General features: G+C 37.3%; 2 protein-coding genes across 2 annotated transcripts in view; one reads left to right on the forward strand and one right to left on the reverse strand.

Annotated features, from left to right (window-relative positions):
- The window catches only part of mov10b.1 (Mov10 RNA helicase b, tandem duplicate 1), a 391,861-nt gene that overhangs the window by 133,168 nt on the left and 231,320 nt on the right, over positions 1-27,373 (reverse strand). The gene's annotated exons all lie outside the window — the stretch shown is intronic.
- On the forward strand, positions 15,907-25,422 carry capza1b (capping actin protein of muscle Z-line subunit alpha 1b). Its single transcript, NM_001006663.1, has 10 exons — positions 15,907-16,017; positions 17,495-17,558; positions 18,537-18,588; positions 20,330-20,393; positions 21,494-21,700; positions 21,788-21,867; positions 21,981-22,059; positions 22,130-22,201; positions 23,741-23,803; positions 23,927-25,422. The coding sequence occupies exons 1-10, from the start codon at positions 15,979-15,981 to the stop codon at positions 24,065-24,067; spliced, it is 861 nt and encodes a 286-aa protein (NP_001006664.1). The 5' UTR covers positions 15,907-15,978; the 3' UTR covers positions 24,068-25,422.

Consider the following 27,373-nt stretch of genomic DNA (forward strand, 5'->3'; position numbering starts at 1 on the left):
GCAGGCGGCTAAACAGGATAACTAGGAATGCAAGGCTAGGATCAAAACACATAGAAACAAGACAGGGAGAAACGCTTCGTAATGTCACACTGGGAAATCAAGACTCGGCAAACTGGTGGCGTGAGAGAGTGGCTTATGAATGGAGTGATATCAGTCTGTGAACAAGGTCCAGCTGGTGATTGCAATCAGGATAGATGAATGAGCAGGCGTGCGTGATTGGGAGCAGTGCATGTATGAAAATGTAGTCCTGGGAAATGCGGAAATGTAGTCATGAGAGTTTGTGTGAGAACCAGCGATCCTCTGGGAAGCGATCGCTGGTTGTGTGACATAGCCCCCCCTCTAGGAGTGGATTCCAGACACTCCACTACTGTTCAGGCGGGAGGCGGAGCGGAGGCGGAACAGGGGGAGGGATGGAGGGCCAGGACCATGCAGCTGGGGCGTACCTGGGGCGTGGAGCTGCGGAGGGCCTGGAGACTGGAGCTGCGGAAGACCCGGAGAGTGGAGCTGCAGTGGTTCTGGATCGTATGGCAGCGAAGGACCTGTAGTACTGCGAGGAGCCGGCAGGGTTGGAGGCTTGTAGGAAGCCGGCAGGGCGAGGAGCCGGGCTGGGATCGGCAAGTCGAGGAGTCTGGATGACGCCGGCTGGGTGAGCTGTCTGGATGGCGCCGACAGGGCGAGGAGTCTGGATGGCGCTGACAGGGCGAGGAGCTGTGACCGTTCGGGAAGCTCAGGCGGCGGCGGACACTCGGGATGCTCAGGCGGTGACGGCGGCCACTCAGGAAGCTCAGGCGGCGACCACTCATGAAGCTCAGATGGCGGCGGCCACTCGTAAAGCTCAGGCGGCGGCGACCACTCGGGAAGCTCAGGCGGCGGCGGCGACCACTCGGGAAGCTCAGGCGGCAGCGGCGACCACTCGGGAAGCTCAGGCGGCGGCGGCGGCCACTCGGGAAGCTCAAGCGGTGGCGGCGGCCGTTCGGCAAGCTCATGCGGCGGCGGCTCTGGCTGAGGCGCTGGCTGCGACGTCGGCTCTGGCTGAGGCGCTGGCTGCGACGTCGGCTCTGGCTGAGGCGCTGGCTGCGACGTCGGCTCTGGCTGAGGCGCTGGCTGCGACGTCGGCTCTGGCTGAGGCGCTGGCTTCGGCGGCGGCGGTGGCAGCTCTGGCGGTGGCAGTGACTCTGGCAGCTCTAGAGGATCTGGCAGCACTGGACGGTCTGGCAGCTCTGGAGGGTCTGGCAGCTCCGGAGGGTCTGGTAGCTCTGGAGGATCTGGCAGCACTGGAGGGTCTGGCAGCACTGGAGGATCTGGCAGCACTGGAGATGGGCTTTCAGGGGCAGGAACAGACTTGGGACTGGAAGCCATCTTGTGAGCTGGCTGACTGGGAGCGGCCATCTTGTGAGCTGGCTGTGGAGAGCGGGTCGCAAGCCCCGTTGCCGGCGGGTCTTGCTCTCTATAGCCCCCCTCCCCCCCAAAAGATTATTTGGACTTTCGTCCACCTCTCCTATGGTGAAGGAGGATCCACTCATTTGAAGTGCCAAATCAATAAATTGTGCTAGTGTCCAGTGAGGATTGTGCAGTGGCATGCAGGAGTACAGTGGTTCAGCAAGTCCTCCGCGAAAGAAAATCATTAAACACAACTCAATCATAGATGTCAGATGTGACAGTTCAATGAATTTCTCCACGTACTCCTCAATTGACCGGGCTTCCTGATAGAGGCGCATGATTTAAATGCCCGCTGGATCCATGTTCTGGCCGAGTCTTCTGTTACCACGACTGGGGTGGAGTGACAGGAGACAACAGGAGGTAAGATCCAATATGCAGGTTTATTCAATGTCAGGCAAGCAATGGTCAAATCAGGTGCAAACGGGTATGTATAGACAGTCCAGAATCGTAGTCGATAAAAACAGGCAAAAGGTCAAAAGGCAGGCGGCTAAACAGGATAACTAGGAATGCAAGGCTAGGATCAAAACACAGAGAAACAAGACAGAGAGAAACGCTTCGTAATGTCACACTGGGAAAACAAGACTCGGCAAACTGGTGGCGTGAGAGAGTGGCTTATGAATGGAATGATATCAGTCTGTGAACAAGGTCCAGCTGGTGATTGCAATCAGGATAGATGAATGAGCAGGCGTGCGTGTTTGGGAGCAGTGCATGTATGAAAATGTAGTCCTGGGAAATGCGGAAATGTAGTCATGAGAGTTTGTGTGAGAACCAGCGATCTTCTGGGAAGCGATCGCTGGTTGTGTGACATTTATAGACCAAATAGAACAAGAATAGTTTAATGCGCTAAAAGAATCTATAAGTACTACAATGGAGTTTAATCGATAATCATTTACAATATAATAAAACATACTATTATATTGTATCCATTTAAATTTTATTAAGGCAGGTCTGGGAATGTTATTTAATTTTAACAAATACATCTGTTATTGTGAATGATGAAGGAACATTTCATTCATATTTGGAAAGTTTATTATCACAAAGGTTTTCACAAAAACAGTAACGTAGACACTTGCATTTCTGAATGCTTTCTGTGTAAAATTTAACATCTTGGCAATATGACAATTACTATTTACAAACAAACAAATTAACTAACTGACTGACTGACTGACTGACTGACTGACCAACCTAGCGACCGACTTACCGACCGACTGACTGACTAACTAACTAACTAACTAACTAACTAACTAACTAACTAACTAACTAACTAACTAATCAATCAACCTTCCATCCATCCATCCATCCATTCATTCATCCAACCATCCAATCAAACAAACAAACCAACCAACCATCCATCCATCCATCCATCCATCCATCCGACTATCCGACCATCCATCCATCCGACCATCCAACTTACTCATTTAACAATAACTAACTAATATAACTGATATTAAAACAAACTAATCATTCAATAATAATAAAAATATTTATATAATCAATTAAAATATACATAAATGTTCATCACAAAATTATAAATACTAATATTCATTCATTTTCTTGTTGGCTTAGTCCCTTTATTAATCCGGGGTCGTCACTGTGGAATAAACCACCAACTTATCCAGCACGTTTTTACGCAGCAGATGCCCTTCAAGCCGCAACCCATCTCTGAGAAACATCCACACACACGTTCACACACACACACTCATACACTACGGACAATTTAGCCTAACCAATTCACATGTACCGCATGTCTTTGGACTGTGGCGGAAACCTGAGCACCTGGAGGAAACCCACACGAAATCAGGGAGAACATGCAAACTCTACACAGAAACGCCAACTGAGCCAAGGTTCGAACCAGCAACCCAGCAACCTTCTTGCTGTGAGGCGACAGCACTACCTACTGCGCCACTGCGTCACCAAATACTATTATTAATAGATAATATTAATTTGTGCTCAATTCTTTTATACTTTTTATTCAATTCATTATTCTATATCCATTTTCCTAGCATTTTCTCGAAATCAGTTTAATGCGACTGTTTCCTCTTCTATAAAGCAGTACAGTAGACAGTGTAAGTTCAATTGATTGCATTTATGTAAGTTGTGCACTATGCAGTTTAGTTATAAAGCATAATGTTATATTTACAAACAACGGCTCTTCCCATTCCGCAAAATCTGATGTTTTGCCATTCATGTAATCTAAATCATAAATCTTCATCACTCATCAGGGTTTCTACAGTCTGAAAGCTCTCTCGCAGATATGTGTTTGAGTGTATTGTTAAGATAAAGTGTCATAAAGTGACCGTAAAATGTCAGATGCCACAGAACGGATCACTTTACTTTTACAAGAGTTTTCCAAGAGTTCACCCAAAACACCATCAACATCACCACCACGCAGACACACACACACACACACACACGCACACACACTGATAGTGCTCTTCCCCCAAAACACCAGCAGCAAAAACAAACGCTGCAGGGTGTTGTGATGCTTTACCGTCAAACAAACCTGACCTTCTGTCCCTCTCCTCTGTCTCTGTGTTGCTGTCTGGGTTTAGAGGAGTAATAGTCTCTGTGAGGGATTTTTCACTGTCCACACCGTGTGTTTGTGTGTGTATGTGTCTGTATGTGTGTGCGTGTGTGTGTGTGTGTGTGTGTGTGTGTGTGTGTGTGTGTGTGTGTGTGTGTGTGTGTGTGTGTGGTCCTGTTATTCTTCACATTGTGGAGCAAAATGTGTCCTGAGGTGTAGCAAAAATTATCTGTCAATTTTACAGTAATCTGTGGTTGTCCGAAATTTACTGTTAAAAATACAATTGAAACCATAAATTAAATTCTGACTTTTTACGGTTATCTATCATATTTTGTTTTTACATTCATATTGTTGTACAACAATGTTTTGAAGAATAAGTTCTTACATCTATACATTGTATCTTTCCTTCACAAAAGCACAATCAAAAGCAGGTGGTGATGAGAGAATCATATGCTGAACAACAAACTTTCTCACAAACATGCAAATATATAAGGAGCCATGTGTCATTAACTATTAAACACCATCAAGGCAACACGTAAAAATAAAGTAATGCAATCAACATTATTTATCAACATTAGATGTTATACAGAAATATAATCAACCCAGGCTCATTCTGAAAACATACCTTTAAATTATATACATTTCTGAGGAGCATCAAATACGTTGCAGGAGCTAAGTTTTTTGTTTTGTTTACACGAATCCACCAGAGGCAGCTGTGTACACTTTCAAATTTGTGTACACTCAAATTTCTCTAGTGAGTGCCATTTGTGCCTCCTGCTCTTGCGGAAATCCACCAGAGGCCACTACTGACTGATTGTTTGATAAACTGAATAACTGACTCACAAATAGACTGATCGACTGACCCACCCTCCGACTTGCCTAAACCAAACCATCAAAGTTTTTAAACGCACCGATTGACATTTTTTGTATTTTTTGATGATATCTGTGCTTATTAGAACAATTTAGTGTTATCACAGCATCAAAGGAGATTAAGACAAAAATCCACCTCACATTGTCACTACTGAAAAAGAAAAAGTATAGTAAAAACTAATGTTTGAAAGTTAGAATTGTGCATTTATTTTATTTATAAGTACATTATAGCTAACATCAGGGTTGTATTTTGTGAGAAATATTGTCAGATATGCAAGAAAAAGTCTGAATTTTATTTTTATATATCTCGGTTCTTACAGTTCCATGTTTAAAATGTCCTAATTTAAGTTATTAATTAATTATTGCAAGTGAATATCTCATAATTCTGAGAAACAATATGAATTATGACATATGATCTAAAAGTAGTAAGAAATGAAATCCATAAACAGTCCATATACTGACAATTATGCAATGCTGCAATTCAGAGAAAATTTTCAGCATCATGACATTGTGACCCAGCAATGCTACAACATGCTACAATTTTATGAATTCAGAAAGATGTAGTCTGAAATTAAAGGAAAAAAGGAGTATATATCCTGCAACTGACCTTTTGCTTATAATTTATAATGTAATTTAGTTACAAACTTACTATCATGACTATTATCTCGTAATTTGTAAATCTGAGAAAAAAAATAAATAAGTGCAATATTCAAATTTACATTTGAAAAAAATACAGTTGCATATCCAAGACAAAAAAAAAAAGTTCAAATTGGAAAACTATCTACATAACTCAGTTTATCAGAATTGCAGGAAAATTCAGAGTTTTGTTTCTCGCTGTTCAGGGTTTATGGGAAGCAATACACAAAAAAGTCAGCATTATGAGAAATAAACTAAGACTGCAGAAGTCATGAACTGTGAAATAGAAAGTTAGTCATTCACAAAGTTGAAATATTCTACAGCTGTGGCACAGCGGAAGAATCAACAGTGGTGTAAAGAGTACTGAAAAATAATACTCAAGTACCCCTACTTGCCTAAAAATGTAGTGCAAGTAGATTTAAAGTGTCGGTTGTAAATATATTATTCAGTATGAGTAAAATGTAGACCTTTCAAAAGTACTCATTAGTGGTGAGTATTGAGTTATACGCTGTACAAAGCTGATGCGTTTTCATGAAATTTGTGCATGTGTGTGTAAACGTAACATTCTGTAGTGCACTTAGTTATTGCCCAGCAGGCACACAATGTCATAAGACATTAATATTAGGTTAGATTAAGATTGTGATGTCAGGTAACCAAAATTTAATGGCTAGCCAGCATCTAAGGACATTGTTATTTTATGTCCAATAATGTCCATTCAAATGACGTTGATATTTGGTTGACTTTAGGTTGTGGTAGAAAGTGACCAAAATCCAACGTCGAGCCAACATCTTAACCCAACATCATATTGATGTCAAATATTGACATTTAGTCCTCGGGTATGGCAACCAAAATCTGACATCTGATAGACGTCATAATGGTAACGTCCACACAATTTCAAGCTGTGACATCATTATACGTTGATGTTTGGTTGGTTTTAGGTTGGACATTGAGTTTGGTCTGACATTGAGTTCTGTCGTCAACCCGATTTTCATTTCCAAACAAAATTCAATGTCCCCATGACGTTAGGGTAAAATGTCAATCTGAAGTCATGTTGACGTCTTGTCCCTGCTTGGTGTTTAAGGCCATTTCGGTCATCATACAGTAAACATCCATTATCTTCTCATCAGTGACATTCATCTAAACAGTCTCTGGGTCAATGCTAGTAAAGATTTTGGACATCATCTTGGACACTTTTAATGCTTCCAAACAGTTTGCTTCAATTTTAAATCGCACATGTCTTGAGGTAGTTCATTATGATGCAATTTTTCTTCTATGTGCGATTTGATTGGACAGGAATCCCATGACTAATTTTTCTAATCCCCATAAACAAGAAAAAATAACGTAGTTAATGCAGGTTGAAGGAAAGTTGTGGAGTAAAGCCTGGTTTATACTTCTGCGTCAAGTGACCGGCGTGACCCACGGCGCATGCAACGCGTGTAGCTGTGCATTTATACTTCTGCGCGCTGTCTCTGTTGGTCTAAATTAACACTTCCGAAACGCTAGTGGGCAGTGAGGTGTAAATGTTCTTCTTTGTCGAGATTCTTCTCTGCTGTTTTGCTTTTCCTGAACACTTCCGGGATGTAAAAGTGGCTCAAACTCGCTCATTTTGAGGCAGGAACCGGCGGACGTGCAACAACTTTAACTATGACGTAAACACAAAACAAAACTTTCCATCAGGAGCTCCTTCATGGGACTCCATACTTGTAAACAATCGCTCTATTGGGCTCACGTCCAGCTCGCGCCATTCGTGCGGCTCTCGGTCCCGCCCAGACTCGTCAGCGCTACCAAGCCGACCAATCACAGAGCTTGCGCTACGCGTCGTTGCGACGTGTAGTTACAATTTTTGAGAGGTGCACGTCAGTGACGCCGACGGCCACGGCGAAGGGCTATGCATCAGCGCCGTAACATACACCTGCGTTTGACGCAGAAGTATAAATCAGCCTTTAAAGTACAGATACTGCACTAAAAATGTAAAGTACACATTTTTTAAAATGACTTAGTAAATTACAATTCCTGAGAAAAACTATAACAGTAATTTGAGTATTTGTAAATAGTTACTTTACACCACTGAGAACCAATGATGTGATTTTAAGGCGGAGCTAAGTTTGCCCACCAATAACAAATGTTTAGGGTGGTGCTTATCTATTTCACTGACCTATAATGGTGGAGCATTCAATAAACCTGTTTGTAAACAGACTAATAATAATAGTGCTGAAAGGATTCCAAGAGACAGAAAACAGACAGCAAAATCCTCTGTGAAATAACAAAAGCTTCTCAGTTACAGCACATGTGTGTGGTTTGGAAGAAGACTGTGTGTGTTTGATTGAATCACAGATGGGATAGTACCTCCACGTATCCCTCCACATCAAAGCCAGAGGCCTTAACAACTGTCACATCACATCAGTGCCTTCCCATGTCTGTCTGTGTGTGTGTGAGTGTGAGTGTGTGGCTGTGAGGAAGAATCTATCAGGGCAAAGCAGGATCAAAGGGAGGTAAGGTTACCACACGCATAGGTCATGGGAACACACCTCACTTCCTCACACTCATGCACGCGCACACACACATGCATGATTTTTTGACTGCGAAGCTCAGTGTGAGGGAGGTAAATGCCAAAGACGATCGCAAGAAACATAAACCAGCAGACACTAATGTTGGTTATGATCAAAGAGATGACACATTAGTGATGGATGACTTTCTCCCTCGACTCTCTCGTCCCTCACTACCCCTATTTTGCTGTGTTGTGATGATAAGGCTTTAAAGAGTTCACACACACACACTTTTGTTCCAGTGGTGTTTTGCAGTTTCGTTCATCTGTAGTCTCTATGGGAATGCTCCCAAAAAAAAGATTCCTGTGTGTTTTATCCTATAGAGATATTTCATGTACATCCATGTTTTCAATGTAAAACCTTTTACATTAAACAAATACAACTTTTCAAATTTGCTCTATTTGAAGTGCATTAACATTATATACCTCCTTGTATATTAACATTATATATATATGAGAAGTATCACACTCACAGCAGTGCGATGTGGCTGTATTTCGGCACTGGTGGGAGGCGTGCATGGCCTCGTGGCTTAGTGTCCCACCAATGCTGATATACAGCCACATCGCACTGCCACGAGTCTAATATAGGTGTTTATACAACAGTTTGACGGCATAATCATGTATATAAAAAACATAATTGAACACGGAGAGTCTTAAAATCTTTTTTTTTTTTTATGAGGAACTACTTTCTTCCGCCATTCTTTCACATCTGCAGCTAACGTCAGAACAACAGAAACCGTTTTCTTTGTTGCAGTTTGGTGATCACAATAATTAACCTTGAAAAAGGTTTTTTATCTTGCGATAAGAAGCACTAAACACATGCGAGCATTTCTTCTTTTCTTCTTTTTACTGAACTAGTCTGGAGTAGCGAAAACAGGAGACTCATTAGAAACAGATGGCCAACCAAAAATAACTCCGGGTTATACAAAGAGTGGCCAACACAAAATACATACATTCCTGATATGTGAGTCTTATCTCACACTCAATACACTACAATTATTGTGATATAAATACAGCACTGCAACATACAAAAGAGAGAAATCGACTTAGAATGTCATTCACCAATTTTATAATGATTTGATCAGCTGTCGTTTAAAATTATGCTGTTTTTATTCTCTAAGGGCTTATTATGCAGTCTCTGTTGCCATATTATGGATAAACAACATCAACCATCTTTGCTCTGCTCAAAGACAAGCTTATGGCCGCTGACGTGCTGTCTCTCAGAAATAATAAATATTTAAAATAGGCACTATTCCTATTCATAAACTGCATAGTTGCCATTTAAACACTACATTCTTGACTAAAAATGACTTAAAAGTACATTATGTTGTCCCACACCAGCAATATTTGTCAAACTGTACAGTGTCCTCTACTTGTAGCTGTATGTTGGTGAAGTAATACAAAAGGGGGAAGGGTGAAGAGGCGGTATGAGTCCTGTTATTTGCAGAATATCGCATTACTATCAGCCAGTCAGAATCAAAAACCAGACAGAACTATTGTATAAATAAATATCTTAAATATAAATATAAATAGATATCTTTATGTCTGCGTTTTATTGTTGGATGCAATGCACTGCATGTAACATGCGTTACATAATCATTTTACTTTTTTTAGTAAGTTTTGCTGTTCCAAGTGAATATCTTAGTTACTCTTATAAAAATAATAATGCTAGTTACTTTCTATTCAGATTTATTGACTGAAATGTATTCTCTTGTCCAACCACTTCCAACAACATTTAACTCTGAAAAGTTTAGCAAAAGGTTACTTTTATTGACATTTTTAATAGTTTAAAGTAATAAATTGTCTGGGTTAGTGTTTTATATTGTTGTACAAAAATAACATTAAACTGCCAGTCATTTTTCTCTAATTTTACAGACTTATTTCTCTCTATATATAATTTTTTTTATATATTTTAAAATTTCAAACTACTAAAATATCAATAAAAGTCACTTTGTTAAACTATAGAGTTGAATTTTCAAAATCAAAACTTAACAGAGCAGAGATCAACATCCCATATGTCAATTCATAACAGCAAATAAATCCAAAACACTTCACATAATATGGAAACTGTTAATTAACAGATTCATATATATACTTACTCATTACACTATTTGCATTGGATTATTAATCCCATGTGCACAAACAGATTCAGTATTCCTCTGCAGTCTTAAAATTAATAAAAGCTGTGAAATGCAAACTCGGGATGCTCTTGCTGAAGAGAGGTGAAATTTATTTTCTTGCACCCTGCATATTTTTCTTGTATTCCAGGAAGTTTTTTTTTTTAGTTCAATTGATGTGAATTTACATGTTCTTCAGTCTGAGGTTATTCACTTCATATTTTCCGTTTAGTGTAAAAACCAAAAGTATCTGGACGCAAACTTGGATTTGCAAGCTGAGACTGCATATGTCAGACTTGCGATGTCAGATGCAATGTACTCAATAGAGCTATTGACGTCACTGTGAGAGGTAGGGTTCAATAGTATGTGGATGCATTCTTGATGATGCAAGCTGAGATTGCATACCTCAGATATGCAATGTCAGACATAATGGAGCTGGTGATGTCACAGTAAGTGGTAGGGTTAGTGGTGGGTTTAGGTGTAGGCATTAAAAAGTATTGCATGCATCTCAGATTGCAACTTCATCAGGTCTGCACCCAGACTCCTTTTGTATGGTTAGGGGTGGGGTTAGGTGTGCGCATTCAAATGCATTCCATGCAGCTCACCTTGCAACTGCAGCAAGTCTGTATCAATGTGTATCAACTAGACACCTCTTGTGAAATGGTGTTGCATTTTTTGAATATTTTTACAAACAAGCAAGCCCAGCCCAGATGAGAAAAGTAAGTCTAAAGTGTTGTTACTAGTTACTTATTACGCATTACTTTCCTTAAAACATTGTGCAAATCTGAGTGTGCTTTATGTAGGTGAGTGAGCTTGACAAACCACCTGTAGGTGACACAGTCTCTCCTCTCTATACTGTATGCAAGACACAACAACTCTGGAAGCTTTGAGGAAACATTCATACATAAAATTATAGAGTATGCAATGAAAATTTGATTGATACTATAATTGGTTCATTATTTTCATCAAAGGATCTAAATCTCTATACACTACCTGACAAACGCTTTGTTATCCCAGTTTTTCAGAGCAACAAATAATAACCTGATATCTAGTTGAAAAGTGGCAGAAGGTAGATTTTTCTGATGAATCAAGTGCATCCCATATCATAACAAATAGTGCAGAAGACTTATTGGAACCCGTATGGACCCAAGATTCGCATAGAAATTAGTCAAGAGTGGTGAAGGAAAATCATGGTTTGGGGTTACATTCAGTATGGGGGCATGCGAGAGATCTGCAGAGTGGATGGCAACATCAACAGCCTGAGGTATCAAGACATTTGTGCTGCCAATTACATTACAAACCACAGGGGAGGACAAATTCTTCAGCAGAATAGCGTTCCTTCCCATACTTCAGCCTCAACATCAAAGTTCCTGAAAGCAAAGAAGGTCAAGGTGCTCCAGGATTGGCCAGCCCAGTCACCACAAAAGAACATAATTGATCATGTTTTGGGTAAGATGAGGTAGGAGGCACTGAAGATGAATTCAAATAATCTTGATGAACTCTGGGAGTCCAGCAAGAACGCTTTCTTTGCCATTCTAGATGACTTTATCAATAAATTATTTGAGTCATTGCAGAGATATGGATGCAGTCGTCCAAGCTCATGGGAGTCATCCACAATACACAATTATTTTTCTATTACACTATGACTTTACATTCTGTACTGTACAGTATTTCTGTTATGACACGATTTTGTCTAAGCAAAGTCAGACCTTACTGTCCTAATTAAATGATTAAAAATGAAGGCATGATCATCTTTTATTTTGATAAAATAAGTGTAATCTTGAGGCCTTTGCTTTGCTTTTTATATAAGCCACTTCTAATCTCAAATGATCAACTACAAGTCAAGTTATTATTTGTTTTTCCTAAAACTTGGATAGGCGACAAGACTTTTGCCAGGTCCATACTATAAGAAAAGATTCCTCTATGTGTGTCCTTTGTGTGTCCTATATGCTAAGTTATCATACATCCATGTTTGAAAAATGGTTGCGGAAAGAATTTGTAAGTCTGGACATCAACTTTGTCTTTGTTTAAGTCAGGTCTGTTGAAGGTTTAAATATTGTGCAGGACTATAAGTGAAAATAAATATGGAGCTCAGCAGAACATGCAGTTTCAACAAAAGGACACGATAGAGGAGATTTCAGAACAAAAGCTGAGAGAAAATGGGGGAAATACGGGCGTAAAGTAAAGACTCCTCTGTGGTGCACTTCTCTCCAGGCAGCCGCATTAGTTCCAGGACGTTAAAATGAAGTCTGATGGATCATCCTGAAAACCACTTGCATAATATCCTGCATGCTTGCATTTACTGTACGTTTACATTCGAATGGGTTTTGGAAACTACTTACAAAAATGTTCATGCAATTACTTCAGCAGGCGGCAATGTTAGTTCATAACCATAATTCACAATTTAGCCATTTTATACACCTTTTCAAGCATGTATGAGCTTCTTTATTTTGTTGAACACAAAGCTATATAGGTGGCCATTTACTTCCATTATATTTCTTTCTTAAATTGAATGTCAGTGGGAACCGGTTCAAAATTATTTGTGTTTAACACACACACACACACACACACACACACACACACACACACACACACACACACACACACACACAAACACACACACACGAAATTCAAATTCAAATGTTGGGACCAAGTTGAGGGTGAGTGAATTTTCATATTTGACAACTATTTTAATAAAAAATGTATTTTTTTGCCTGTTTGTGTCCTTAATTTAGTAAACTGTGAGGTAGTGTGTCAGAAACCTTCTTGAAAATAAAACAGAGCCCAGATGTGCTAGATGTTGACATGGAATGTTATTTTTCTTACTTTGTTTTTCATGTTGAGGTGTTTCTCACAGATAATGGCAGGGTATTAGCGCCATCTGTTGGTCAATACAGTATTTTGTTTTTCGACATCAATATAAATGCTTGATAAACACTGCTCTCTGCAGGACAGCAGAAGAATCACATTTAGGATTTTGGCATCAATTATGTTGTTGACATTCATTTTAATATTACTATTACAGCAGTGCAATCTTATTTAAAGGTAAAACTTAATTTTAAAGCTATTGCAGTGCCTATAGAAAACCATCATACGCATTTGAAACAATTACTTTATTTGTCAAATGGACCGAAATCAAATCACATTTCTAATAACTTTCCCAGCCTTTGGAATGTTTTTTGTTGCCTTTTCTTAACGTGCCAATTTACAATTTTATCCCAAAGGTCTTTTGAAAACAGGGTGTAATGTATTTTCACAAGGAACTTTCTATAGGCACTTTAAGTAATGTGTTAGGAGCAGATTTGTAGTCGTTGGATGGTTCTGTTTGAAATGGGGGTTATTCATAACTAGAATAAATCTGTTTGTAATGAGGCTTGGATGTATATTATTGGAAATTAAAATCATATATTGTTATAATAATATTTAAAAATATAATACGTAAAAAGTATTATATGATAATAAGTATTATAATAAATTCAGGCTCTATATATTTACTTAAATTGGATTTCTGGAGCATGCCATACAGATTTAATTAATTTTATTATTACTTTGGGGAAATTATTGATATTATTATTATTATTATTATTATTATTATTATTATTATTATTATTAGGGAATGAAATAGTTTGAAGCTAAGATTTTAATGAACAAATCTGTGAATAAATTTGTCTGCAATAACATTCAGTATAACAAGTTGCTTAAAAAGGACTGAATTACTCGTGATCACTGTAAGAAGCATTTTAAAAAAAATTTTTATTTATTTTATATATAATATATTGTATATTTACAAATTTAGTGTTGAGGGACGAGGCGAGGCAGAGGCAGAGGCGCAGTGCTGTTGCCTCCTGGCAAGAAGGTCGCTGGGTCGCTGGTTTGAACCTCGGCTCAGTTGGCGTTTCTGTGTGAAGTTTGCATGTTCTCCCTGCCTTTGCGCAGGTTTCCTCTGGGTGCTCCAGTTTAGTTTCCCCTACAGTCCAAAGACATGCGGTAAAAACTTGCTGGATAAGTTGGCGGTTTATTCCGCTGTGGCGACCCCGGATTAATAAAGGGACTAAACCAACAAGAAAATTAATGAATGTTGAGGGACTGCGGGAATGTTATTTAGTCCTGATATGTTAGCAGATATTAACCAAATAGCATGAAGTAAAAATAAGTTTTCAAAATAATTTATTTAATAAAGATTATATTAAATTATTTAAACTTAAATTACAAGATAAAACATTTTAAATTCAAATTATAAAGTTAACAATTTAGAATATACCAAAATTATAGTTATTCATTCATTTATTTTCTTGTTGGCTTAGTCCCTCTATTAATCAAGGGGCCACCACAGTGGAATGAACCACCAACTTATCCAGTACTTTTTTTTACGCCTCGGATGCCTTTCCAGCCGCAACCCATCTCTGGGAAACATCCAAACACACACACACACACACACACACAATTTAGCCTACCCAATTCACTTGTACAGCATGTCTTTGGACTGTGGGGGAAACCAGAGCACCCGGAGGAAACCCACGCAAACGCAGGGAGAACATGCAAACTCCACACAGAAATGCCAACGAAGCCAAGGTTCAAACCAGCAACCCAGCGACCTTCTTGCTGTGAGGCGCTACCTACTGCAGCACTACCTAGTGCGCCACTGCATCGCCAAAATTATAGTTACAACTGTAAAATACAAAATTTATTAAATAATCAATAATTTAATTGTTTGAAACTTCATTCATTCATTTTCTTTTTGACTCAGTCCCTTTATTCATCAGTGGTCGCCACAACGGAATGAACTGCCAACCTATCCAGCATATGTTTTACACAGCAGATGCCCTTCCGCTGCAACCCAGTACTGAGAAACAGCCATACACACTCATTCACACTACGGCCAATTTAGATTATTCAATTCTGTGGTGAAAAACCGGAGCACCCAGAGGAAACCCAAACGAGGAGTAATAAAGATATTACTTTACTTTTAATTAAATCATAAGATAACACATTTTAAGAATAAGATTAAACAAATTAGTATAAAATAAACAAATAAATTCAAATATACTAAAATAGGTATACTGCTTGTAAAATACAAAAATTATTAAATATTGGATAATTTGTTAATAGAAATCGAATTCAATAATTTTAAACTTAAGAATAAGAATGTAACTTAATAAAAATTATATTAATTCTTTTTTTTTTTTCTTTAGCTTAGTCCCTTAATTAACAGGGGTCGCCACAGCAGAATGAACTGCCAACTATTTTGGCAAATGCTTTTTTACACAGTGGATGTCATTCCAGCCACAACCCAGCACTTGGAAACAGAAACTAAATATTTTTCCTAAATATTTTAGACCCATTAATATTCAATCAAAGGATAATAAAACTACATTGATGCTCTGTGCATATTGATTGATTACTTAAAAATCATTATTTATAATGATATAAAAATTAAAACAATTCTCTTGCATGACTATCTAATAATCATATCGGGTAGTTTATCTAAATGACTCAGACACCTTTATAAGAATCGCTGAGTGAATGATTCAATGACAAAAACACGCTCACTTGTCGCCACCTACTGGTATAAAACAAAAACTCCAGAAAGAACCACTGCAACACTCATTGCATCTCCTTATGAGTTTAATCCCAAATGCTCAAGTCACTATTATGAATGAAAATAAAAAACAATAAATGCGGCTCGAAGTCTTCCGTATCTGTCTGTCAGACTGAGTGAGCGGTGGAGGCGGGAGCGAGCCGAGCGAGGCGGTGGCTCGCACTCCGTTTTGCCCTATTATGGTCACGAGCGTGACAGCGCGCGCTACCCAGCATGCGCCGCGGCGTGAGGCTCCGCCACAGCCAAGATGACCGACTTTGAGGAGCCGCTTTCAGACGAGGAGAAGGTAAAAATAAAGCATTAAGTTAACTTACACAAACCGCTCAAATATATGTGCTCGTAAGTCCTTATATTGCAGCTCTTCGCGTCTCGAGGGATGCAAGACTGCTTCCCGGAAGGAGCGCGAGGCTGTCTAGCCGGTTAGCTGTGTGCTAATCTGTGAGGAAGTGAAATCGCAGCTTTGCACTCACGTAAAACACAAGGCATGACACTTAAACAACAGCAATACACGAACGATAAGCAGCGTTTAGAAAGGCTCGAAGTTCTGCTAGCTTTGTTGGAGCCAGAATGGCCGTGTTGTTATTTGGTGTCAGTGTTGTGAGCGTCAGCTGTTAGCTTGTTAGCTGTCAGAGGGAGTTCAGAAATAGATCCAAGCAGATCCACCCACTTCGAACCGAGCCTCTCAGCCGACGCGCTTATACGGGCCGTGCTCCGGTAGAGTTACACATGTGTGGGGCTGCAGATGCCAGATCCGCCTGACACGACAGCCATCTGAGCCGAAAGCCTCGGCCGGATGAAGTTACGACCGCAGGAGCGGCTCTGTTTTGGGCTGGAAGTCTGCAATCTCTGCGGTTTTAAAGCGATAGTTCACATGCAAATGACAATTCGGTTTATATGTTCACTGCGCACGATCATGTTGTTTTAAACCTTTCTGCCTTGCTTTCTGTGGTGAACTAAAAATGAATTTAGTGTCGTGGTTAACCTTTAATTGCGTCTTTTATCAATAAAGTCAATGGTGCCCAAAACTGTATTGTGGTCACTCTGACAGGACTCTTAAATTTAAACCAATAGTGACTGATTTATTTATTTGTGCTGTCTTTCTTGTTCAGTCCCTCCTCTGAAAGCTGCTTCTACCTCACGCTTTCTTCCTTTTAATTACCTGACTTGTGGTCATTTTCTGCATGCTGTCAGAGTTATATAACTTGGCTGACTTCCCCTGACAGTGCATTAGATGCTAATTAGACAGATGCTTCCCTTTATGTTAGTCTCTTTCTCTTTGTTAAATGTGTTGGTCCTAAATCTACTTTATGATTGTGTGCTTGTCATTTCATTATGCTGTGAATAGACAGTTCACCGCTAAAGTTCAAATAATTTGCTCACCTCATGTTTACATACCTGTATGTTTGTACAGTTGTTTGTTTTGCTGTAAAATATTACATTAGTAACATTTTATTTTATTTGATTTGATTTTTGTTTTAGTTTAAGAGTATATTTTGACATCAGCAATAAGCTTTTGGTTTGAGGCAGATGTTTCTAGTCATTTAGTATTGTGGTTTATGTGGTTTTGAATTTTGAACCGCTTGTGTTTTGGTTATTATGGGTCATTTTGGGATCTCGGTTGTCTTCTTTTCAGTGTGTATGGTGTAATTTGAGCTCTGGAGTCACCCGTTGAACCCTGTTTTGATTCAGTAGTGCTGAAGCCACAGTGTGTTATTAAGGCAAGCATGTGCTCACTTGTAATTTATTATGTGTTATTTCTGCAGGTCCGCATCGCAGCTAACTTTGTGACCCACGCTCCCCCTGGAGAATTCAATGAAGTGTTCAACGGTGAGTGTATTCAGCTGATCTCTCATGGTCATTGTTTGTAGTTATTGTATTGGTCTTAAGTGTCAGTATAGTAGTTCACAGCTTACAATTCTTGAACTAATAAAAAATAGAGGAATGACTTGTGTCATCATATGAAGAAACAATATTTTTACATTCTATCAATAGTATATTGGTGGGCATAGTGGTATTGACTGTTAACTGCTTATTTTTGGCAGTGTGGGAGATTTTTATTTTATTTTTTACCGTAAAAAATGACTTAATTTTTTGTTTTATATTTAGGTGTCTCTTTGAAGTATTCTTGTTATTTTGCAGTAAAAGCTATAAAATAAAACTGTATTTGTTGGTGTCTTGTTTTTGTTATGCACAGAAAAATCATTTCAAGATTTCCAACATTTTATAATGCTAATTAGTTGTATTGAATTGTAGTGACATTTCTCCATTCTACAGTACTTTTTCTGTGTATGTGTGGGTGAAACCACACTTTGATTTGTTTTTTTTTTTGTTTTTTTCAATATTACCAAACAACATGGATGAACATCTTGTGATCACTTTTGCAAATCGCTGAAAGGGAAAGAAAGTGGGGAGTTCTGAGGGATGTTTGATGTTTATTTATTTATTTTTTCTCCATCTTAACAATATATTGGGCTCTTGCAGTTTAATTGGCTGCAGCGCATTGCTTCTCTTTATACGTGATTTTTTTTGGACCCATTTTGTATTTTAAGGCCCAGTTGCACTTCTAGCCCTTCCACTTCCTGTTTTACATGATCACGTAATGGGGGAATGCTATTTAGCCCTTCAAATGAAGAAATTTCCCTGATTACACCAGCTTCAGCAGCAACATGACTGCAAAACGAGCAAGGAAATAAACAAAAAAAACAAGGCGTAAGGGTTTGCATAGTGGTTGGGGTATGGAATGCGGATCGGAGCTAAATTACACCAGATTTCCTTTGTGAATGATGTTTACTCATTTTTTTGCAGATGTACGACTTCTCCTCAACAATGACAACCTCCTTCGGGAAGGGGCAGCACAGTAAGTTATTTTGCAGATCTATGCATATCAAAACTAGTTTCTCGCAGATCAATCATTTGAACCATGTTATTTATAATGTAAAATGTCAATAATGACGCTCTAAACAGGGTGGAGTAACTACTGCTTCAGAGAAAAAGCTAATACTTTTTTGTGCAAATTATTGTTTTACATGCACTCACATTTTTTAAAAAATCCAATATTAGTTTTGGAAAATACATTTACTTGTTTTCCAGATTGAAGATTAATTCTCTCATATGTAAACAGCACATATAGGATCAATAAATGTTTTTTTACAAATATTATTGAGAATATTCCATATAAAATCATTTAGCTAACACATATTCTAATCTCATCATGTTAATCACACAATTCGGTAATGGTTGTAGGCCTAATTTACAGTAGGCCATTCATAAAAAAAAATAAAAATCCTACTTAACAATAATTATACATATGAATCTTATTAGATAGGAGATTGTTTGTTTATTTATTTATTATTTTTTTTTTGTTTTTTTGAAAGTCTACTTTTAAAATTTGACACATTCAAACCACTGCAGAAGTGTTTTAACCAACAGGCTCATGTCATATACAGTAGAGATGCAATACGAAAACAAAATATATATATTTGTTTTCACAAGCTTTGGAGACGTAACATAGCCTAAATTCCTGGGTCACCAATAGCTTTCTCTAAAACTGAACTGTAAAAATCCTTGTAAAGCAAATGACACCTAAGAGAGATGACTTTAATGTTTTTTTTTTTAATCATTCCAAGTTTGAATGTTATAATGTTCTAAATGAATAGGGCATAGGGGGGAAAACTGGGAATATAACACGACCAGGAACCTATGCTACTTACTACAGCTTTGGAGGTGTAGTTGCAAGCGTGCAAGTTTGCGATGCGTTTTGGGAATGTTTGTTGAAACAATAGATTTAAGATACACTAAAGCAACAAACAAATGTTTGTAATGATGGAACTTGTGACCTTAGTTAGCTAACAATGGTTTTTATAAACGCACCTGAACAGTATATTGATGCACAGCATTAAAGCATAAACACACATCAATCATACAGACATCACACACAAACATTCAGATACCCAGATATTTTGTCATCAGTGCTACAAACATTATATTCTTATAAAAGCTTCAATAGCATACTAAAAAGCTACAACAATGTGGTTATTTTTATACGGCACTTTCAACTATTATCATAAATATGCTATAGACACACACACACGAAATCTTTAACTCATTATTAATTCAAATAAAGGCTACCTGCTACTACCCTTCCAAACTATTTAATTTCTGTCTGATTTCAAATGTGTTGAATAGCTGAATGCTGAAATTACACTGAAGCGAGGGGCAGTGGGTTCTTTTTTCAATAGTGTTCAGTCAGATAATGACCCACACCCACTGGTATTTTAAAGCAAACTCCAGTAGAAAACAATCAGAAGAGCATATATTAGTGTGAGGCATTAACATGTTGCATTACTGGAGAAATAAGATAAACTGAATTGTCAGTGTGTGTGTGAATTGTGTTATATAAATGATAAACCTTAATCTTTCTAACATTTCCTAATGATTACAAAGATGGTAAATAAAAATAATAAGTAAATAAAAGAGTAGAGATTAAAACTGAAGTTAAATATATTGTTTTATATTAATATTTTTAATATTCTTGAAATTCCATGTTTGAATTTTTAAAAATGTTTTTATGAGAAGAATTGTTTGTTTCTGTTTCACAGTGCCTTTGCTCAGTATAACATGGATCAGTTCACCCCTGTCAAACTGGATGGCAGTGAGGAGTCGGTAGGTTTATGGTTTGATGACTCACAGATGCAGTCACAGAGCTCCAGACTGCCACTAAATGACCTTATTTCCATGTCAGCGTGTCTTAATTTTGTTAGAGGTCTCACTGGTGCCACTTCCAATTCGCCTAACTGACAAAAAATGCCAATTATGTTATGTATGACAAATATTAAACGGCAAAAGTGAAAAAAAAATGTTTAGCATGACCTAAGATTGAATGTGAGCTTGCTTTGATTATGTTACCTTTGTTAAAAAAATGCTACCTGCACGAAGGAGCCGTTACCGAGGTCTTAAGTATAAAACACAAGTGCCTAGTTCAAAGTGAAATGAAACGTCACTTCTCAAGAGTGTTTACAGAAAACATGAGAAGTGTTGTGCTGCTATGAGTAAGTTATAAGGCTTTTTTAATCCGAAACCCACTAACATTTAAAATGAATTGGCTAGTAGCACAAACTTTGGGATATTCAAGCTAAATTTGATCATTTTAACACAACATATTAATAATATGATTCTTGTTTTCAAAAAGTTTTTAGTTTTTAGAGTATTTTAGTTGAGCCATGTCAGTTTTTTTTTTTTTTATATTAATTTACGTTAATTTTGTTATTTTATGTATTGTTTTATGTTTATGTAATGTTTAAGTAACTATTAACTACTGATTTTATGAAAAATTCTAATTTTGTTTGATGCTCTTTGATTTTATTTAACATTTTAGTCATTTCGTTTTTATTTATATATGTATTTTTTTTATCAAAATATGCCTAAATATGTTTTTGATAATATTAATTTAATTTCAAAGTAATTTGGCAAAGGAAAATATCAGTAGATCTGCTCTAGAAATGTTCTCTGTTCTCAAATGTTTGTCCGGATTCCTGAGTTATTTCAGGGCGTTTTTGTAAATTTGCATGTGTGTTTAGTTGATGCACTGCTTTAATACTCTTTGTTGCAGTGTTGACACAATATTTATTCAAGCTGGGTGTAAACTCAGCTCTCTGGAGATCTTTATTTACTCAGTGTATGGTCGGGACAGGTGTGATCATTGTACTGTGAGTGTTCGCAGCCGCTGATCTGATCTCTGAGTGTGATTAATTCTGTTCCTGCAGGTTCTGATTACCGAGCATGGAGATCTGGGTCAGGGACGGTTCTTCGACCCCAGGAAGCGCGTGTCATTTCGTTTCGATCACCTCCGAAAGGAAGCGAGCGATCCTCAACCGTATGAGGGAGAGAGCGCCCTGCGGTCCTGGAGAGACGCTTGTGATGATGCGCTCAGTGCTTATGTGAAGGAGCACTATCCCAGTGGAGTCTGCACAGTATGTGTTCTCCCCATGAGAATATCATCCATCACAGCCATTGTTTGTGAAATTGTGCTTCATTTGTAACTATTGTTTCTTTTCCAGGTCTATGGGAAAACTGTTGACGGTCAGCAAACAATCATTGCTTGTATTGAGGGTCATAAGTTTGAGCCCAAAAACTTCTGGTGAATAATGTTGCTGTTATTGATTTATGTATTCTATTTGCATCATGAGAAGAATTTTTTTTCAAAGTGTCTAAAATGATCTGTTTTGATCTCGTCGTATGTTTTTCTGTCAGGAATGGCCGGTGCAGGTCAGAGTGGAAGTTCAACATTAGTCAGTCATCAGCTCAGGTGGTGGGAGTATTGAAGATCCAGGTGAGACTCGAAGTGCTAACAGAAGTGTGATGAAAAAGAGTTTGTGGTAAATCTTTTGATTTTTCTGCAGGTGCATTACTATGAAGATGGTAATGTTCAACTGGTGAGCCATAAGGAAGTGGAGGAGTCCATTGTAGTGACTGTAAGTGAAAACAAATATATTTATCTGAACTTTAGTTGTAGGGTTTTTTATTTTATTTAGAGTATTTATGTCAATAATTACTCAATAAATCCAATAGCCTCAGACTACTCTTCCTTCATCTTCTGAAAACAAACTAAGATATATTGGGTGAAATTCCAAGAGCTACCTTTAGACGGCTTTAGCCCTGACTCAAAGTCAGAAAAGATACCAAAAAACATCAGAAATGTACTATAAACATGGTCAGCGAGGTTCATGTAACTTCGGTAGTTCTGTTGGATTATTATAAACCTCCTAAAAAATTTTTGTGCACAAAAAATAATAAAAAAATAATACCTTTATTCAAACGTTTTTTTTTCTTTTCAGTGTCAGTATGGGGCATTGTATGGGGTATAAAATATCTTAGTTTGAGTTCAGAAGATGAATGTAGGTCTCTGACTTCTTGGATAGTTCGGTAATGTATTCACAAATCTTTCAACAATATTTTTGCTATATTCCAGTTTTGCAAATAAATTTAAATAACATTTTTGGGTGAAAACAGCTAGTGTCAGAATATTCATAAAATAACACAATCTGTTTCAGTGCTTTCAGCAAATATTGTAAACCCTCAGAATATATATTACCATTATCTGAAACTTGGGTCTTTTTAAAAAAAAATAATGCTGATCTCCATTCATTACATACAGAACTATTCGACAATACTATACAAATGCATGCAGGACTTCTTTTTATTCTTTAGTAGTACATAAAAAAGAATAGAGGTATAGAACAATAGATAAACACTAGGGACAGTAAATAATGACTTTTTTTTTTCGGGGTAAGCTCTTCCTTTTTTTCAGTTTGCATGTCACAGCAGATTACACAGTTACAGAGTAATAATCATGTAGACACAAAAAACATTTTACACCCTATTCTCCCTCTCATCAACCTGTTCCCTAAAAAAACTCAACAAAAAAAAAAACTAAACAAAGCAAGAACAAAAAAAGGGGGAAATGTTTAAATCAGGTAAAGTGTTCGTCTATGTTTAGACCGTGATACTACCCTACTCTCTCAGAGCTTGTTCTTTTTGTAGCAGACTAACATTCACATTGTACATAAGGAAGTTATTAAAAGGTCTCCAGATGTCTTCAAACACATTTTGTTTCTTTTTGACAATGTATGTGCTCATTTTCCATTGATTTATGTGACGCTATTTCTTTAATTCACTTTCCAATTTTATGTTTGTTTACATTTTTCCAATTAAGAGCAATAATACGTTTAGCTTGTAAAATACATAATTTTCATGAATCTGACCTCTTTACTTTATAGAGAGGGCTAACAGGATATATAGCCAGGATAAAAATCTTAGGATCCAACAGTAATTTCTTTGATAAAATTTGGTCAATCATTTCAATAACACCTTGCCAAAAGGGTTTCACTTTTACACATTGTCATATAGTGGTACAGTGTACCTCTTACCTCATTACACTTTATACAGTTGTAAGCTCTTCCTTTAAGACTTCAAAGATGATTTAAAGTAAATTTGTGCCATTTTATCTTCAGAATGAAGTCCAGACTGCCAAGGAGTTTGCAAAAATCATTGAAAATGCGGAAAACGATTATCAGGTAAGAGCTACAAGCTCTAGAAGTGTAAATCTGGAAATTCTTTATGGTTAGTGCATCTATAGTCCAAATGATACAGAATCCAGTTAAACCTTTAATGTTTTTAAATGTTTTTTTTTTTTTTAGACGGCCATCAGTGAGAACTACCAGACGATGTCAGATACCACCTTCAAAGCTCTGCGCAGACAGCTGCCCGTCACCCGTACCAAGATCGACTGGAACAAGATCCTCAGCTACAAGATCGGTAAAGAGATGCAAAACGCTTAGAAACGACCCACTTCCTCTTCCTCCTGTTCAAGTGCAGAGTCGGTACTCACAACACCGCCCACTCAGCATGAAGAAGTCTCCCCAAAAATGAAATTAAGAAAAAAAAAAAAAGTCAAAACTTTTTCTGTTTAAATAAAAAAGCGGATGCGATTCCATTCAACCTTCTGTCATTAATGGACTTTGATGGGTCTCCGCTGTGGAAAAGATTCAAATGAGAACTTGAGGGAATCATGGATCTAAATTATCGGCAATTGTTGCTTTTCTCATGTTTACCCACTCGCAGGTCACTCAAAGAGTTTGTATTGTTTTGATTTTTTTGTCTTTTTTTTGTGAACTGTGACAGCTGCAATGCTTGTGCAAAACGTTTTGTGTGTTTAAAACGGTGGATAAGTAATGCCTCACTCACTGTATCTCCAAACTCAATCCGACGACAACCCCACCCTCCTCCTCCTCCTCCTCCGCCTACTGACATCCTGGAGAGATGAGATTTCCCGCTGTCCTTCCACAACTATACAGGCTGTACCAAGGAAAGGATGAAGTCGCGGCGAGGAGGGGAACGGGCTGTGTGTTCGGGTTTGGGATGGCCATCTGTCTTAACTGCTCTCACCGTATCTTTGTCTAACAGTGACTCACAGTCTAACTTAAACGGTTTTAATAACCAAAAAGGCAGAATAAATAAATCCATGGATAACCCTCTTTGGTGGCAAACATGTCAACATTAAGTCTTGATTATTATTGCAATTTTTTTATTTGCATAGCAGATAGTAGTTCAGGCTGTTTGTACAAGACACTTGTGACGCATTTGGGGTATCCTCACACTGTTATGCGACAAATCCACAATCTTCACTGTAAATCTGAATCTCTCTCTCTCATCCAGAATCCTGAAGGCTCCATCACTGTTGCGATTGCATGTTTCTGCCACACTGCTTCCACATTACCCTAGATTTGTTTGTCTTTACCGCTCTCTTAAGAGATTCTCTGTAAAATACACTCCTCATGTAAGACTAGCACAATATCTGTCTCTCATTATCTTTATTTTTTCACATTTTAAATCATGCAAACGTAACGTCTACTCAGTAAACAGCACCAAAATGACTAAATGGTTACTGCTGAGCCTTTATTTTTGAAAATCGGCTGTTGTGTTTGTAGTCAAGTCTGTGCTGATGTACGCTTCCATTCTTTCTCTAAACCACCTTTTCTAAAACGTCATTGGAATCTTAAGATCATTAGTTCACTGTTGAATTTGCTAATTACAAAACTATCTAACAAAAGTACATAATTATGTCTGAAAAACATGTATTGGTTACTTACACAGCTTTGTATTAATTTTTACACCGTAAAACCCGATGAGTTAACTCTAACTGTTTGAAGAAACTGATTGCAGAAAACCATTTTAGTTTTGACTAAATGATTTGAGTATGGTAAACTTGTATATACATATATACAGTTGAAGTCAGAATTATAAGCCCCCCTTTGATTTTTTTTCTTTTCTTTTTTAAATATTTCCCAAATGACGTTTAACAGAGTAAGGAAATTTTCACAGTATGTCTGATAATATTTTTTCTTCTTATTTGTTTTATTTTTGCTAGAATAAAAGCAGTTAAAAATAAATTAAGGAGAAAATTATTAGCCCCTTTAAGCTATATATTCTTCCATAGTCTACAGAACAAACCATCATAACCTAGTTAAGCCTTTAAATGTCACTTAAAGCTGTATAGAAGTATCTTGAAAAACATCTATTTAAATATTATTTAATGTCATCATGGCACAGATAAAATAAATCAGTTATGATAGATGAGTTATTAAAACTATTATGAGTAGAAATGTGTTTAAAAAATCTATCTGTTAAACAGAAATTAGGGAAAATAAATGTGGGGGCTAATAACTCTGTTTTCAATTGTATAAATATTGAGTCATATAGACAAATATTATTTGTGTTGATTTGGTCAAATATAGAGTATTAGTAATTTAAACAGTCCAGTTATCAAATCGGTATTGATTCAGAGTTCAGTTATTAGAACAAAAAAATAATTCATAGCTCCGGTTTAAGTTCTGCTTAATATAATCAGTTTGACTTTTCATTAAGTCAAAGTAACTTTTTAAAAATTATAAGCTAAACCAACTTGTTTTATTTAGTGATTTTTCACTGTTAGGTTTTACAGTGTAGAGCTATGTAGAGTGATTACAAATTTTACATCTCCACTAGAGTTAAGTTGAATTGGTCTGATGGAAGCATTTTAGCTTAGCATAGATCATTTAATCTGATAAAACCATTAGCATCTTGCTCTAAAATGACCTAAGCATTTCAGTAATTTTCCTATTTAAAGCTTAAAGCTTGCCTCTTCTGTGATTACCTCATGTACTGAAAATAGTCCCATTAGCCACAAGATTGACGGAAGTAAGCCAAGTTTCAGGTGCTGTGTAAAATATTTGCGCCTGCTGCAGCTGTTGTATGCTGCAAAGTTTCTTGATTATTATGCTGGAATGAGAGGATTGAAAGTTTTAATTTTTCTGTTGGTCTTAGTACATGATCAAACTGTAAAAGACTCAAGCATTAAATAAGAAAATTATCAACTCTGGTCATTTCTGAGAGAGATGCGAGTAGTTTAACTTTAATCCGAATCAGTGATCTATATGCTAACCCAGAGATTGGTTGAATGGATTGTAAAAAGGTTAAATCCAACACTATCTCACAGCAAGTCGTTATTTTTGATTTAGTGGCTAATTTGTATGAATTGGTACAATATCATTTGTACAGTTTTGTACAATTTGCTCATCCCCCAATAAAGATTGGGTTTGGTGCCACGCCTCCTTGGTAAAATTGTACATTTTCATATGCTGAACTAAATTAACCACTGACATGGCAAAATGTAAAACAGTTACATTTCCCTTTAGAGATCAAGATGAGTAAATCCTAGGGGAGTGTAAAATGAGCCTTTATTTATTTATTTTTTATTATTATTAAAGTAGAGCTTTCTTTTAACACAAATAATATACATGTTTTATAGAAATAAATGGCTCAATTCAAATCTTAATGTTAAGCATAACAAAATTCGGGGGCGACATCATGATTCAGTAATTAGCACTGTCGCTTCACAGCAAGAAGGTCACTGTTGTCCCAGCTGTTGTTTTTTTCTGCTGTGCCAACACCTACTGAATAAAGGAACTAAATCAAATCGAAGGAAACTAAATCAAAATTCTCTTGAAAAAAAAAATATTCATATATATATATATATATATATATATTTATATATATATATATATATATATATATATATATATATATATATATATATATATATATAT

The sequence above is a fragment of the Danio rerio genome, chromosome 8 (assembly GCF_049306965.1).
Source record: "Danio rerio strain Tuebingen ecotype United States chromosome 8, GRCz12tu, whole genome shotgun sequence".
NCBI classification, from domain to species: Eukaryota; Metazoa; Chordata; class Actinopteri; order Cypriniformes; family Danionidae; genus Danio; species Danio rerio.

Bases quoted from the DNA above. Each gene is read 5' to 3' on its own strand.
- capza1b (NM_001006663.1), top strand. From the start codon at position 15,979: ATGACCGACTTTGAGGAGCCGCTTTCAGACGAGGAGAAG. The intron at 17,559-18,536 runs GTGAGTGTATTC...ATTTTTTTGCAG, and splicing joins ATTCAATGAAGTGTTCAACG to ATGTACGACTTCTCCTCAAC. The intron at 21,701-21,787 runs GTATGTGTTCTC...TTTCTTTTCCAG, and splicing joins ATCCCAGTGGAGTCTGCACA to GTCTATGGGAAAACTGTTGA.